Genomic DNA, 14,909 nt, shown 5'->3' on the forward strand with positions numbered 1-14,909 from the left:
CTGCACAAAGGCCCGAGGAAAGAAGACCTGTCTGAGATCCAGCTCATGCCAAGCTGCAAGTTTCCCTGCCTGCAGTTCTGCAGCTGCGTCTGCCTGCGTGCTGAAAGGCAGGAGTAACGGAGGGAGGGGACTGGGGCAGTGGAGGGGAGGGACGGGAGCCACTGGGGCAAAGGCGCGGGCCAATCCGAGAGCACTCCGCTGGCGGCCAATCACGGGCCTCCTTGCCCGGCAAATCTGCCCGGCAGTGCGGGGCGGGGCTGCCGGCTGTCCGTGCGCCGCTGGTTACACTTCTGAGCGCCTTCAGGAAGCACAGGGCGGGAGGAGTGTGAGACGAGAAGCCAAGGAGGGATAGGAGGCAGGCCCAGCTTATGTGCCAGCCCAGTGACATACCTAGAAGCCTAAATCAGGCTGATGATGGTGTGTCCCGGGGCTCCCGGGTGTATAAACCCACCGGCATTTCTGTATGCTGTGTAGGCACCTGTCTTATGAGTAGCTCTGGGCGTGGCTGGTCTTCGGACTTTCAGTCATTGTAAGATTTATCTCTTGGGTCTACCTTCTCTGAGCTCCAGCGGGGAACGTAAGAAGTTTAACGGAGCCCGGACTGAGCAGCTTAAGGGAGGGGAACTGCCGCCGGCCGGAGAGGGTGGGGACTGCGGGTGCTGGGGGAGGAGGGGCAGGAAACCACCTATTTTCCCCGTCTTCCCAGGCAGAAAGGCCTTTTGCCAAGACTGGTGTGACAAAAGGTGGCCCTGAAATGTCTAGAGAGCCCGAGCAATGATGATCACTGAGTGAGTGGCACTGGACGCAGCCTGGGCAGTTTGTTGACTGACAGAGAGGGATGCTAGCAGTTAGGAAGGTAAGGAGGAAACTCAGGATGGGGAGCATCTGTTCCCCCAACCCCAGCGGGACAAAGACATCATCGGAGGTCTGCAATGCCGACTGGATGGCCTCGCTGCCCCCTCACCTCTACAACGTCCCCCTTTCCCATCTGGCAATCCCAGGTATTCTTCTATTCCTGCTTGTTCCCACTGTGTTTGCTTCTGCCATTATAGTGTTGTTAATGGGTTGGGTTGCTTTTCTATTGTGCTGAGAAAATAATTGTCAGCGACCTGAACTAAACCTCTTTTTATTTCCAAACCAAAAACTTTATTTAACATTGGAGCAGCTGCTGTAAAGAGATTTAAGTACACTGCATGGTTGGAAAAGGGGACTCAGGAGAATGGAAGCACCATTTTTTTTTATCGTTTGTGTTTTTTTGGTTTGGTTTGGTTTTTACTTGATAGCCTTATTCTAAGAATATTTCCCTCTTAATGCTGGGGTCAGGGTATGTGAGGGGTGCATTTACTTGAATCACTTACAGAAAAAGGGTAAGGAATAAAAAGTCATTAACAATTTTAGATCTGGATCAAAATTAAAACTGAAAAGTGTTTCCTTTCCAACTTACCTGGCCTTGCTTATTGAAGAAAAAAGAACAGATTAGCACTAAAGAATAGGTTCAGAACCAGGACCAAGTATAAAAAGCACGTATTATTGTTGCTGGAAAAGCCAGAAATAGAGAATGCAAGTGCTTGTCACAGGCAGTCATTAGGTGTGATGAGGTGGTGGTGTTTGAAGCTTTTTCTATATATACAGGTGTCTGCCTGGCTGATCTTGAACTGCAACCTTGAAAAGCATTTCTGCTTCCAGCTACTGTCTTTCTCCTGGAGGTTTTAGAACTTGACATCACTCTCATTAGATTTGTTAAATGATCCTCTTCAATCCACTCAAAGCTAGTAAAAACATGGTTTCTAGGGAAGGACATTTGCACTACAGTGATCTTGGCCATGTCTGCTGGACAAAATCCTAGATGCTGGTACTTGGAAAGCACTCCTAGAAGCAGAGAATGGACTACTGCCAATCCTTTCTCTCACCTGGAAACATAACAACTGACTTTAGCCCTAGACTGCCAGACAAACTCCTGAGCATTCCTGGGAACAGTCTGCCTTTGTAGTGGCTAAAAGATGACCTCATGCAACCCCAAATCTTTGCTTTCTATGCATGAGGAAGAGCAGTGCTGACTTCAGATGCAGCATTTTCCTTACCTCTAATTTTGGAGGTCTTCCAAGTTTATTGTCCTCATGAGCTCTAGCTGCTTTTGAGCAAGGAGAGGGCTGCTAAATCTTTATAAGTATAATCACTTGTGCTTTATCAGCCATTGACTACAGCTCCTTGGGAAATGCCAGATGATCATGCTTAGAACAGGTCTTGTTCCTTGTTTAATTGATTCCTGTAGAGTCATCACTGGAATGACGCACAGGCCTCTTTTAATATGTCATTTGTCATCAGACATTCTGATGGATTGTTTTGTCAAGTGACAGGTAAGGTCTGACAGGTAAGGAGTGTGTGTTTGCAAACAGAGTGGCATCTTAGGCAGGCCCTAAATGGCTCTGTCCTTCAGGGCATGTCCAAAGTAGGTTGGGACTTCCTCCTTCCTGTTGTACTTTGGACAGTAGAGACCACAGCAGCAGCTCTACCTGTGGCTGGGCCGGGACTCCAGAAGGGAGCTGGGCATTTGTTCTGCAATCTGTAGGGTATCTCACAGTTACTAGAATTGCTAGGGGTTCCAAACAGCCAGGACCTACTGCTGTAACTGGAAATTCGATGATTAGCCACCAGTTAGGACACAGGGATTTGTTCACCCTGCTTATTAAAAAAAGGACTTGACTTTTCAAAGATAACGAATTCACTACTGTAAATGCCCTTTAGCAGTGGAAGTATATGTATATATAAGCTCAAGATGGGAAAATCACATATTAGGTGCTAGTCACCCCTCTGACACCCCTGCCCCATCAGTAGTTCCCTTTCCCCTACCTCAAGCTTAATATTTCCTGGCTAAATGCTAGCTCAACTGAGTTCTGCCAAGCCTTGCTTAGAAATACAAAAGATATTCAAGTAGTAGAGGCTACCATTTTCCCACCCTTCCTGTCTTCTTCTTCCCCCTCGTCACCACCTTCATTATAGCTGTTATTTACTGAGCACAGCCAGGCAGCACCCACTGGCATACATTAGCTCAAATCCTGGCACCTCCAAGATAGGTATTAATATCCTCATTTTGGAAATAAGGAAATTATTGTTCAGTGAGGTTAAGTAATTGTCTTAAATAGTAAATAGCAGAACTAATATTTAAGCTTCTGTGTAGCTAGCTCCAAAACCCATGCACTGTCCTTGTGCCCTTACAGGGACCTTGGGAAGTGCAGATCAGTGGTGTATGGCGGGGTGGGGGAATAGTCTCTCACTGAAAACCAGTTTTCACAGACACTTCTCTGCAGCAAATCAAAGAATTTTTTAAACTAATTAGTCTTTTTTTTACATTTTTATTGAATTTATTGGGGTGACACTGGTAAATAAAACTATATAGCTTCAGGTGTACAATGCTATGATACATCATTTGTGTATTGTACTGTGTGTTCACCACCCCAAGTCAAGTCTCCTTCCATCACCATTTATTCTCCCTATATCCTCTTCTACCTCCCCCAGCCCCCAAAACTAAGGGATCTTCATCTGAGAGGTTAAATATCACTGTGATGAGATGGACAGATAGATGTACATATGTACATAGTACATATCTTCAAAAAAGTAGATTTATAGTGGTATGCGAAACAGAGTTTAATCTTGTATTATTATATGGTATTATTTATTTGTATTATAACTGTAAACCTATTTTTGCCTATCCCTGCATATACATATACACTTCCTTGTTTACAATTGGAATACTAAATAGAATTTTAGAATATGAACCCAGTAAGTTTTAAATTTAGTGCTTAGACCTGTTTTGTGCATGAGTGTATGCTCGCATGTGCTGCCCTGTGGTGTCTGTGAGATAGTGTCAGATCTGCCAGAATGGGGCTGAGGAAGCAGTGACATGGGAATGGACCAGGAAAGGGCAGGCATTCTGGCAGTAGTAGTAGCAGACCTGGGTCCAAATAAACTATGTCAGATTTGAGTGCATCTGCTCCATTTGCCTAAGTCGTGATGAGAGAGAACATGTGTGAGCATGCACCCCTCCACAAGCCTTGATGTATTATTTCACTTCCACAACTGCTGAGAACACCTGTTAATGATCAGTATCACCCAAACATATTTCATTGCCAACTGCATAGAATGATTAGAGACCCTAAGAGTGAAGGATCTGGAAATTGCAAGTCAGGTTTTTAAATTAAAGCTTCAAACTCTACAAACATTTTTGCTAATGTTAGTGAAAGCATGATATTCTTAATGGACAAATGGACTGATAGGGACTTTTTTCTATCATGCACATAGCTTTTCAATGAATTTCTTTGTATATTTGGTGCTATTTTTATCATGCTAGTCCTTTTCTTTTTATTAAAGGTAAACTACTTGATCTATTAGAAAGAACCTTGAACTTAAGGGCCTCAAAATTTGATATAGATGATTCTGCCTATGTGATAGCAAAAAAGTATCCAAATCTCTTGGGACTTAGTTTCCTCATTTGTAATTAAAATGTTGAATTAAATTAAATATAAAGTCCTTTTCAAACTGAACATTTTTTTATTGATTTAAGATTTTTTTTTATTGTTGTTGTTGGTTTGTGTTTTGCCTGTTCTATGTCTACAAATACAAAGAGATGGGAAGAATGATTGGATTAAGGTCTAAGGGCCATTTCTTTTATGCATCTGCAAAACAAGCAATTAGTTTTGGCATGTGCAAACAAGGACTCACAACTGCCAGAATGAAGGCAGTGTAGCCTCACTTTAGTGTCCTAAAATGGACTGTAGATTAGTTGTTCCAAATGAACAGGCCCTGAGAACAATTTAAGAAGCCTCCAGGCTCAGGCCTGTGGGAGACCCAAGGATGAATTGGGCCTCCACCTGGCTGTCAGAGGAGCTTACAATCTAATTATATATATTCCTACATTATATATACTTTTTAAAAAACTAATTGGGGTAAACAGAAATATAAATAAAGGGTTATAGAAGCACAGAGAATGGAAAGATTAATTCCAAATTTTAAGATTAGAAACTACTTTGTTAAAAAAATGGCATTTGACCTTGGATCTGAAGAATGGTAGAAATTTCCAGGGATGAGGGTCAGAGTTCTGAAGGGGGCTTTCCAGTTGAAATAAACTAATCAAGCTATGGGGTGGGGGGATATTTGGGAAGTGGCCAGAAGACTCCCTCTCCTATCCTTAAGTAACGCTTTGTTAATATCTTTATCATAGCACTTCTTAACTCGTTCTTTTTAGGTATGTCTTCCACACCGTCTGTGTGCAACTTTCACATAGAGAATATGATATTTTTCTCTTTACAATGCTAAATCTTAGTACAGGGTAGCAGCTTGGTCATTGGTGACTGCTGAGTAAATAATTTAATACATGGAACCAGAGAAAGAAAATTTGGAAAAAGAGCTTGCAGCCACCATCATTTTCAGTTGTAACTAAAGCTAAACTCAATAGACTGGTGAAGTTCACCTTGTGTAAATAGTCTTGTGAAGCAACCTGAACATTTTCCAATCCATTTCTTGTTATTTGGCATAATATTCCTGTATTTCATGATAAGGCTTATCACTGAGCCCCATTAGAAATGAGGATTCTGAGGCAGGGTGAAGCAATTGGAAATCAGAAGCAGAACTCTGGTATAATTCTATCCTAGGAACAATTCTTTCGCCCTACATCATCGCTGCCTTCCTTCATCCCTTGTCAAATGTGAGCTTCTCGTGTTTCCTGTGTGGCTGCAGCCCCAGCCTGCTCTCATTTCTTGTCCCTGTCCTCACCTCCTCACCTTCCTTCCACTGACCTGACCTGTACCCAGGCCACTCCCTTTCCAGTGTGAACCCTTGCTCAGTCGCTCTTCACTGCTCTCCGGTTCCCAGATGCTTTTCTGTTCTCATCTTGCTGATGATAATGCCCTCCTGAAATCCTATCTTTCCAGTGCAGTTCTGCCTTTGGCCACTGGTGATTTCTCTAACTGTTTTTCTGTGGTCCCGTATTCACTTCCCACTATGGGGGCAGGATGAAGGGATCATTACTCAAATTCTGCTTCTGGAAGCTGAATCAGGTCTGGTGCTTCTGAAGGAGATTTGGGGACTCAAAAGGGTGTGAAATATACTATGGAACAAGAAATTTAGGTTGGCTTCCCTTTGAGGATAATATGATCCATGAGTTGGCCCTGAAACAAACCCATCCTCCTACTGTATTTGAGGCTGTAGAAAACCAGGGACCAAATAGAATCTACCAGGGCTGACCCAATCAAGGAAGAAAACAAAAAAGAAAAAAGTCTTGTAGGACCAAAGTGGTTTCTTCAGTGGGAATAGTCTTTTTTGTTGTTTGATTTCCTTTTTCTTTTTTTTCCTCTGGGCAGTCATGGTAAGGAATAAAAAGAGGCTGTGACTTTGTTGTGCCCAATTAGTAAACTTCCCTCCTAAGAAGGCTCATCACTTCCCTAGATTTCCCAATTCCCACCCCCAGTTACAGAAAAGCTACAAGGAATTAGGGAATCACACGTGTCTGTTAAGAAGCTGAATCTTGGGTTGTTTAAAAGTATTAATGCTAGAGCCACACTGGGGATTTGAACCCCAACTCTGCTTATCATGACCCTTTGACCTTGGGCAAGTTACTTACTTAACCTCTGTACCCCAGCATCCTCTGTAAAACAAAGATAGTAATAGTGCTACGTCATTCAGTCAGTGTGAGAATTAAATTAATTATATAGCATACTTAGAACAATTTCTGTCACAAAGTGAACACTATATAATAATAGAATAATTGTTACTGTATAATCTGGCTTTTTAAAATGTTAATCACAACATTCTTTTATTGAAAGCCTATACCTGGAATGGTCAACAAAAAAGGGGTGTAAGATGCAGTCCATACCCTCAGGTAATTTACAATCAAGTTAAGGAGCTGACCTTCTAATTAAGCCATGTGGCTCAGAGTTCTCTGATTAGATCGACTAGCTTGAATGTCATCCCCCCAAGGAGACTTAGAGTTAAGGGAAGAATATGTAGAGGGTTGTCCAGGGTATAAGTACCAAGGGAGTCTTAAATGTAACATGAGGGCAACTGATCGAGAGAGCCAGAAAATCTTCTTTAGCTACTTCGTCCTCCCATTCCAAGTTCAGCTGTCAGACTTCATCGTCTCCAGGCATCCAAAGCCTTTGGAAAGTTTCAGCCCTCTACAACAGGACCATATTGTTAACTTTGCTTCTGCTCTCTTCTCCATCATTTGCCCTCCTAATGCAGTCATTTTGTTCCCATCTCAAGATTAACAACATTACAAAATGCTTTCCTTTGAACACATCTTTATACAGATTTTATACATCCTTTCCAACCAACAGAATAGCTTTATGATCTCTCCCTACATATGCATCACACCCAACACACACACATGTACACACACTGAGCCACAACCTTTGCCTCACCCTCAAAAGACCCCCAATTCTAATGCCTGTTATTATTTACCCTTTATAAAGATCCTGCAAAATGCGCCCACCCACAGCACACTGCTGCTTCAAACAGCTGTGCTTCTGAAGCTGAGGTTTGGGTTTCTAGTATGTGATCTGACCTGACCTCCACTCCATGGGACAGGTTGGCTGCACATCTCCTCTAGGCCTCTAAGAGCTTATCAGAACAGGCACGGTAGAGGCAATGTTGGTGAAATAGATGCTTTAGTGTCCTGTAACTTTGCCTTTGGGAAAAGTGCAAATGCCAGCTAACCCTAATTAGAGTTTCAAACCAGGCTGCTGGGGAAGGGATTAGCTATAGACAATGTAATAGGTGGGTATGTTTGTGTGTGTGAAAAGAATCTGAATACACGTCGAGAATTACATATAGGTGGAGGAAAATTATAACAAAATCTGTTCTACACATGTGGTTGAGCAGAATCGCTTCCACTTTCTCATGTCCACAGGAATCTGGATTACGTGGCTAAACACACCCAGGCGGATCAGCTGGTACCCAGGCAGATTCCATTAGTAGATATCCCAGATAAAATGGGTTTGGCCCCAGAGGCCTGCACTGCTCTGAGGGAGATGTCCGGCTGTGTTACCTGCAAAGCACTGGCAGTCTTTTTTCATTGTCTACTAAGAAGCTGACATTTTCTAAAAGAACCACAAGTATTTTTTTAAATCTCTGATTATTCTAGAATTATTGTCTGTGAGGTGTAATATGTTCTCTGACAATACTCTATCAGTATTTTTTCTCTGTACAGACCTGAAAAAAATCGAACTAAAGAAAAAAATAGGGAGCATTTGTAGCCTGTAATGCAAATGTCTTGCTGTGCAGCCTCAGTCTGCAGTAATGGTAGAACTGAAACATTTCTAGGCTCTGTCAGACTGAGATGAATATTTTATGAACATGTATGATTTGAAGGCTTGTATACTGAAAGCAATATTCCTAAAGTACAATTGAAAGCAGATGGGAAAATGCTACACAGAAAAGGTGAAGAGAGTGCCTTGCCCTCCTCCCTGGGTTTGGGGTTAGGGCACCGCCCTGGCAGGGGGTACCCAGATGGATCATCATAAGAATCATAGGAGCCCTTTGTGTCAATTTGACTAAAAAAATTATTGGTGCTTGCTTTTTCCTTTTGTTTCTTTTGGTCCTCTTTGTCTATATATTTTAAATGTATTCATTTAAAGGAAAATGATTTATTCAAAGGATATTGAGTGCCCTTTGTACTAGATACTGTATTAGATGAGGTGAAAATGCAGATGAATAAGATTCTTCTCTTTGCCCTTCAGGAAGTTATGATTTTATAAGAGAAGAAAGCCAAAATGCAAACACTGTGGAGAAGAATGCATAGGGGACTATAACACGCAGAAAACCAATACCCAATGCTGTTACTGGTAGTGGGAGCAAGGCATGGTAGGTAGATTAGGCTTCTGAGAGGAGATGGGAGGAGATGGCCCTTGGGCTGAGTCATAAAGAGCAGGTAGTAAATATCCAGGTATTGCAGGTAGAGAAATGAGTGTGACAGTGTAGCGTACCAAGAAACGAGAGGTTAGGGTGACCTTGAGAAAACCCAAGCATAGATTTCATTTCAAAAAAGCAATCAATAGAGATGAGGCTGAGAAAGTAGGCTAATGAGCCTTATGTAGCATGCCAAGATTAAATGTTAAACGTATCTCAAAGGCAAAAAACAACCATTTGAAAGGCTTGTTCAGGAATGGATGAAAAGCCCTGAAATAACTGCATAAGGCTGAAGAGAAACAAAATGACTCTTTAGTTTTTAGGGATGCTGAGGGATAACGTGAGACATTTATTATTTCCTTCATTCTATTTAATTCCTGTATGTGGATCTCTTTCATATGCCAAGCACTCTCCTAGGCATTGGTGATTCAGTGATGATAATTACAGACATGGTTCCTGCCTTCAAAGAGCTTACCGTCGAGTTGGAGAAATGGACGTTTACTTAGGCAGTTATAGCCCACTCTGCTACTTGGGATGATTGCAGAGGTAGAGATTACTGCTGGAGGAGGCACGTAGCAGGGGCATCTTAAAGAGATAGGTTGGGAGTCCAGGCTGGTCTCCTGGAGGAGGTGGTGAATAAACTGCAATCTGAAGGATACATAGGAATTAGCCCCAGGATAAGGGGAACAAGAGTGAGCTTGTTCTCTGAAGACCTTCAGGAGAGAAAATGGCCCGTGTAGCAAACAGAAATGGTTCATTGCAGCGTGCCATGGGTTGCAAGGAAGAGCATGGTGACACACTGAGAGGTCTAATAAGCCATGTTAACGTGAATTACCTTTGACTTAATGGGCAGAGGGAAGGTGTTAAGGAGGTGAACGACAAGGCCAGCTTTGTGTTTTGGACAGATCACTCGGGCTGCAGTTTACAAAATGTACTGGAGTGGGAAAGTGCTGCACCCAGGGAAGCCCGTTTGGTTGGTGATCAGGTCATCCAAGTGGACGGTGATGCTGACCGGAGAAGGAGGGTGGCAGTATGAAAGGAGGAAAGGGGGCAGGCACAGGAGACATAGGAAGAAGTATCAGCAGGACTTGGCAATTAATTGGAGGGGATGAGAGAAGGCAAAACTGTCTTGGGTAACTGGGAGGAAGGTGATGGCATTCCCAGAGATGGGGACATAGAAGGAGCAGGTTTAGGAGTGGTTCAGGGAAAGAGATAGACTTAGCTTGGGGCAGATACGCTGGGTCTGAGGTACCCCTGTCACACTCCAGACTTGGGAGAAAGACATAGCCAACACCCAGTGGAAGTGACTTTAGAGCCAAATCCTACGTTTCACAATTTGCCCACCTCCAATACCCTCACTCACAGCTACTATTATAGTCAAGATAAGGTATTTGAGTTTCAATTAGTGTTTTTATTTTTACATATTTTTTTAGACTTTAACTAAAATTTTACTTCTTTCTCAAGTCTATCTTGAACTTTTAGTCTCAGATAAACCACCCTCCAAATCTCCTCTGGTGTTCTGCTTGCTCTGCATGAATTCTGTCATTGCTCGTTTAACTAATTCCCTACCATGTTGGCAGCTGGAGGGTGAGCTGTGATTAGCTGTGGCATGGCACCATGCACCACTCCCAGATGTGAAATGGTAACTTCCACCTGCCTTACCCCATCATCAAATACCATTTATTTCACAAATTGACTTCCAGGGTTACACCAAGAGGCTGAATAACAGCAGAATAATGTTGTAGTAGAATATTTAATTTAACTTTTTCTCCTAGCTTCCATAAACATTGTCCTGTTTTCCCCTAAACTTTCATGTTATTTTTTTCTTATGTGTTAAAAACCAAAAGGTTGTTAAAGAAAATGTGATTATCTCAGAACCGAGAAGGCTCCTCGGGGGATGACCAAGTGCCCTTTTGTGAGGCATTACTTCACCAAGGACAATGCCATCTGTTCCGAGGCAGAGAGGGTGCTAATTAGCAAAAGAGGAAGATGTCTTATTAATGAATTACCTGTACTGTACTGTATTTTGGGGTGGGGATTGGGGTCTCTTAGACATTTGAAGAAGAGAAAGTCTTTCAAAGGAAAATAGATACCCAGACATACATAGAGGGTTTTAAAATGCCTTCCATACATGGAATTGAAAATGCTTTCACTCACATAAACTGTAGGAGGTTGTGCTGATTTGGAGATTATCTAGGGCACTGGAATTCCCGTGGTGCCCTGCAGAGTGCTGAGGAGGCTTGGTGTCTCCCAGGCGCCCCCAGGACACAGAAAGGTCAGGAGTGGGGACTGCTCCAGAAGGCCTGTAACCAGAGAAGCTCTGATTGCATTTGTTTTTACATATGGATGCGCTGTGTGACAGTGCTCCAGGTGTGAAAGGCCCTGAAAAACCTCTGGTTTATTCCAACTGTCTGGCTCATTCAGCCACTTGGGAATAGATCAGGACTGGCTCTGTGGATTCCTAGGCTGATATGTGTCCTCAGACAGTGAAATGCCTTTTGGCTTCTCAGCCCATTAAAAACTACGTTGATCAAGGTCCTCTGCCTGCAAGTGTTCTGCCTTATGCAGTTGCTTTGTTGCATTGAGAATAATTATGAATTCAGTAGGCACCCAATTAAAAATTGAATTGGCCACATGGCCCTCTCAGATTTTGTTGGCAGTTTCATGGTTATTATTAACACTCTCCACTCTTTCACAAGCTCCATAGAAACCTAATCAAGTCTGATAGGTGAAGTTTATCCCTTTGGATTGGCAAAGTTTAGAGATAGTATTCTTTGATTTGGGAAACTACTGAATTGTTCCCTGATCGTGAACCTTGGACTCATGTTAGCTATATTTTATATGTCCTAAAGATGCCAGTCTTTCTGCATTTGTCACTGTGGAGTCAAGGTCTCTACAGGTGCTGCATTTTTCCCAAGAACCTAAATCATGTATGTGAGATAGGTGGCCCCAAGGAGATGTCATTAGAAGGCATAAATTGTAAGAAATCTACTCTCTGGGTCTTTTCCTTTAAATTTTTGAATTTTGTATTTTATTATGGCTGCTCCTTTAATCATCCTTTCTGGTTTATTTTTGTTATGTGTCTTCTGACGCTTTCTTCTTCATTGACCCAGATAACTCAAGCTAGATGGTCAAATGGAGATACCATTTTGGAGCTGAGGTATACCACTGCTGGTGGTGAGCAGGTGCAGTGAAAACTCTGCATCTTTGAAGGAGAGGGTTAGACCTGTGGGGGGGTTCCGCCCACGGGGCCCCCTCTCTGCCACAGATGAGAATAAGTCTACCAAGACATGATCTGCTTGGGGAGGAAAGGTGGCCGTTCTCTCAAAGGAGAAGGGCTGGGAGCCTGTTCCTCTATGGGCTTTTATTAGGTTCAGTTTGCACAGGAATACAGGTAAAGCTCATCAATCATTGTCACGCAGTAAGGATCAAACAATAGATAACAAAGAACTCTGAGGGCCTATTTTGAGTCAGGGTCAGATAGCTAAAGAACTATAAAACTTTGAGGAACAAACTCACTTCTTGCTTGAACCCTTATCATTTAATTGAGAGCATTCCAAACAAAGCAGATTTCACAGGATTGTATATATTCTTTCTTAGGCCTGATCACCCAGGGAACCCACCCTTTCCAGCACAGGGCTGCACCACCCTCTGTCATTGTTTTAGGCTTAGGTGGAGCAAGAGAAGTAAGGCAGCCAAGAGATTAGGAGATTTCTCGTAGACAGAATGAAGACTCAGGCTTTGTCAAAGCCAAGGGGCGAGTGTCCATCACGACCTTTTGCTATACCCCCCAAGTCCTTCCCTGGGGGCCTCCCATGTGATCGTGCCTGGCTTAGATCATTCCTCCCTTTGGGGAATCTTACCCATCATTGGCTAACCAGCCAAGCATTGGGGGCCAGTTATGGATGAAGCAAAAGGAGCAGAAGTGGTGCTCCTGCCAGGGAGATAAGCTTTTGTCTCCTTAGAGGCTTATGGTCCCAAGATCACTCACCTAGCCTTAGTCATGGGGGTGGTTACAGCTTCTGAAACCAGGCAGGGCAGTTCCCAACATGGACCAAAGAGAAGTTTGGGAAAAGATCAAGAGGCCCAGGCTCACCTATCCTAGGAAACTCTCTAAATAGCTGTTTATTCAAGTAACCATGCCTATGTTTGTTCTATATTCATGTACTCAGTACCTACCACATGCCAGAGACTTATAAATTATAGAGAGAAATATGGGCATGAATTAGATGTGACCTCACCCTCAAAACTCCCAGTCCTATGTCAGTGACAGACATGGAGATTCCTACCACACAGCACCCCAAGTTCATCAAGTGAGTACAACATGCCAGGGAAGCACAGGGCAAAGACCTGTTAAATATGCTCGGTGGAGTCAGGGGAACTCACAGGAAATGACTGGGTCACATCCAAGTAATTAAAATGGAAAGGCAAGGGACAATGAGATTGTTCCCAAGGACTATAAAAGATGTTTTTAATTTTTTGCTGTATTCAAGAACCATAAGCCCCAGTTCTCATATATAACTTCGCAAATAAGTATGTTATTAGCTGAGGCCACAGAAATATTTTAACATGAAAAATTATAGTCTATTCATATCAACTTTATTGTAATATTCATAGAGATTACTACCTGTGTTGTAACACAACATGTTTTTCTACAAAAGCTACATACCTTAAACATGTCGGCATTAAAGGACATGTGCTCATTTTTATGTCTGGTCTTAATATTTTTATCTTATATCTATCTGTAATTTTTACTCACATTGGAGGCAGTATAGACAAGTAGTTCAGAGTGTGGGCTTTGTTTTAACATACCTAAGTTGGAGTCCTGTTTACTAATGATGTGACCTTGAATAAAAGTTGAACTTTTCTGTCCCTTAGGTTTCTCATCTGTAAAATGGAGATAATTATAGTATCTACTTCCCAAGTGCAAGGTTAGAAGAAGCACAATCCACAAGATCACCCTCACTCTGACATCAATTGCCAGTTTGAGGGTCCTCAAGATCTCTAGTAGGTTCAGTAATATGCCAGAAGGACTGACAGAACTCTCTGAGAGCTGTCACTATTTATTACAGAGAAAAGCACAGATTAAAATCATCCAAGCAAAAAGGTACATAGGGCAGGGTCCAGCAAAGTGCCAAATTTGGCGCTTCCACTTGTCCTCCCCTTTGGACTCGTGGGCAGTGCTACTCTCCTGGTCTTGATGTTGAAATATGCATCAGGTGCTGCTGACCAGGGAAGCTCACCCAAGCCTTGGTGTCCAGAGTCTTTAATGAGGTGCCACATGGCCAACCTCAGTGTCCAGAGTATTCGGGTCTCCAGAGGGCAAGCCTGTACCCATGTGACTAAAGCCACCACCATAAGCCTTATCCTTAGACTTTTGGATGTGGCCCCAAAGCCCACCAGGTAAAAAAAGATTCTCTTATCAGGCAGGACATTTCAAGCCCCGAAGAGGTTATTACCTCTTCCCCAGAGCCAAGAACAAAGACCAGAACACTCTGTGGGAGAGGTTAAAATCTTCATTACACAGCAAAGTTGTTTAAGAACTAAATAAATAATACATATCATGTACTTAGAATATTGTTGTAAACCAAAATTAATTTTATACTGCAATAAAAAATAAAAAGCATTCATTTGAGCAAAAAGGGGCTCCAGCCTTGGAGACATGGATTCAGGTAGCAACTAAATTGTGTTCCACTGAGACAAAGGGGAGGCTACCTGTTATAGAGAAAGTTCCTACCCAGGTTCTCTCAATTGGGTCTGTTTTGTGTAAATGAGGGGTCCAAATTGTAAGGTTCTGATTGGACAGGGCAGGTCTCAGTTGGTAGAAAGAGGACACCAGGGTTTCCTTGCAGTGGTTGACTCAAAGACTAAACAAGGGGGGCAAAGTGCCGAAATCCAGGATTCAGCCTGAGGTTCTTCCCAGTACACAAAGTGCATGGGGAGCCCCAGTCAGCAAATGCCTGCTAGGCTCTTAGTGTTCGCAGAATGTGGGCCCTCGGTTGACTATG

General features: G+C 42.8%; 1 protein-coding gene across 2 annotated transcripts in view; it reads left to right on the forward strand.

Moving 5' to 3' along the window:
* The first annotated feature begins 281 nt into the window (after nucleotides 1–281).
* Nucleotides 282–14,909, forward strand: part of PLCXD2 (phosphatidylinositol specific phospholipase C X domain containing 2) — a 49,346-nt gene continuing 34,718 nt past the window's right edge. Inside the window, exons 1-2 of one of the 2 annotated variants that reach the window (XM_045851753.1) lie at nucleotides 282–529; nucleotides 707–1,001. In XM_045851753.1, the coding sequence (XP_045707709.1) occupies nucleotides 839–1,001 (163 nt within the window). In that variant the 5' untranslated portion in view covers nucleotides 282–529; nucleotides 707–838. Of the gene's footprint in view, nucleotides 1,002–14,909 lie in introns of both variants that reach the window. The other variant, XM_045851750.1, reaches the window with a different exon arrangement.

This window comes from Phyllostomus hastatus, unplaced genomic scaffold, assembly GCF_019186645.2.
Source record: "Phyllostomus hastatus isolate PE091 unplaced genomic scaffold, TTU_PhHast_1.1 phas_contig_86, whole genome shotgun sequence".
Classification (NCBI taxonomy): domain Eukaryota; kingdom Metazoa; phylum Chordata; class Mammalia; order Chiroptera; family Phyllostomidae; genus Phyllostomus; species Phyllostomus hastatus.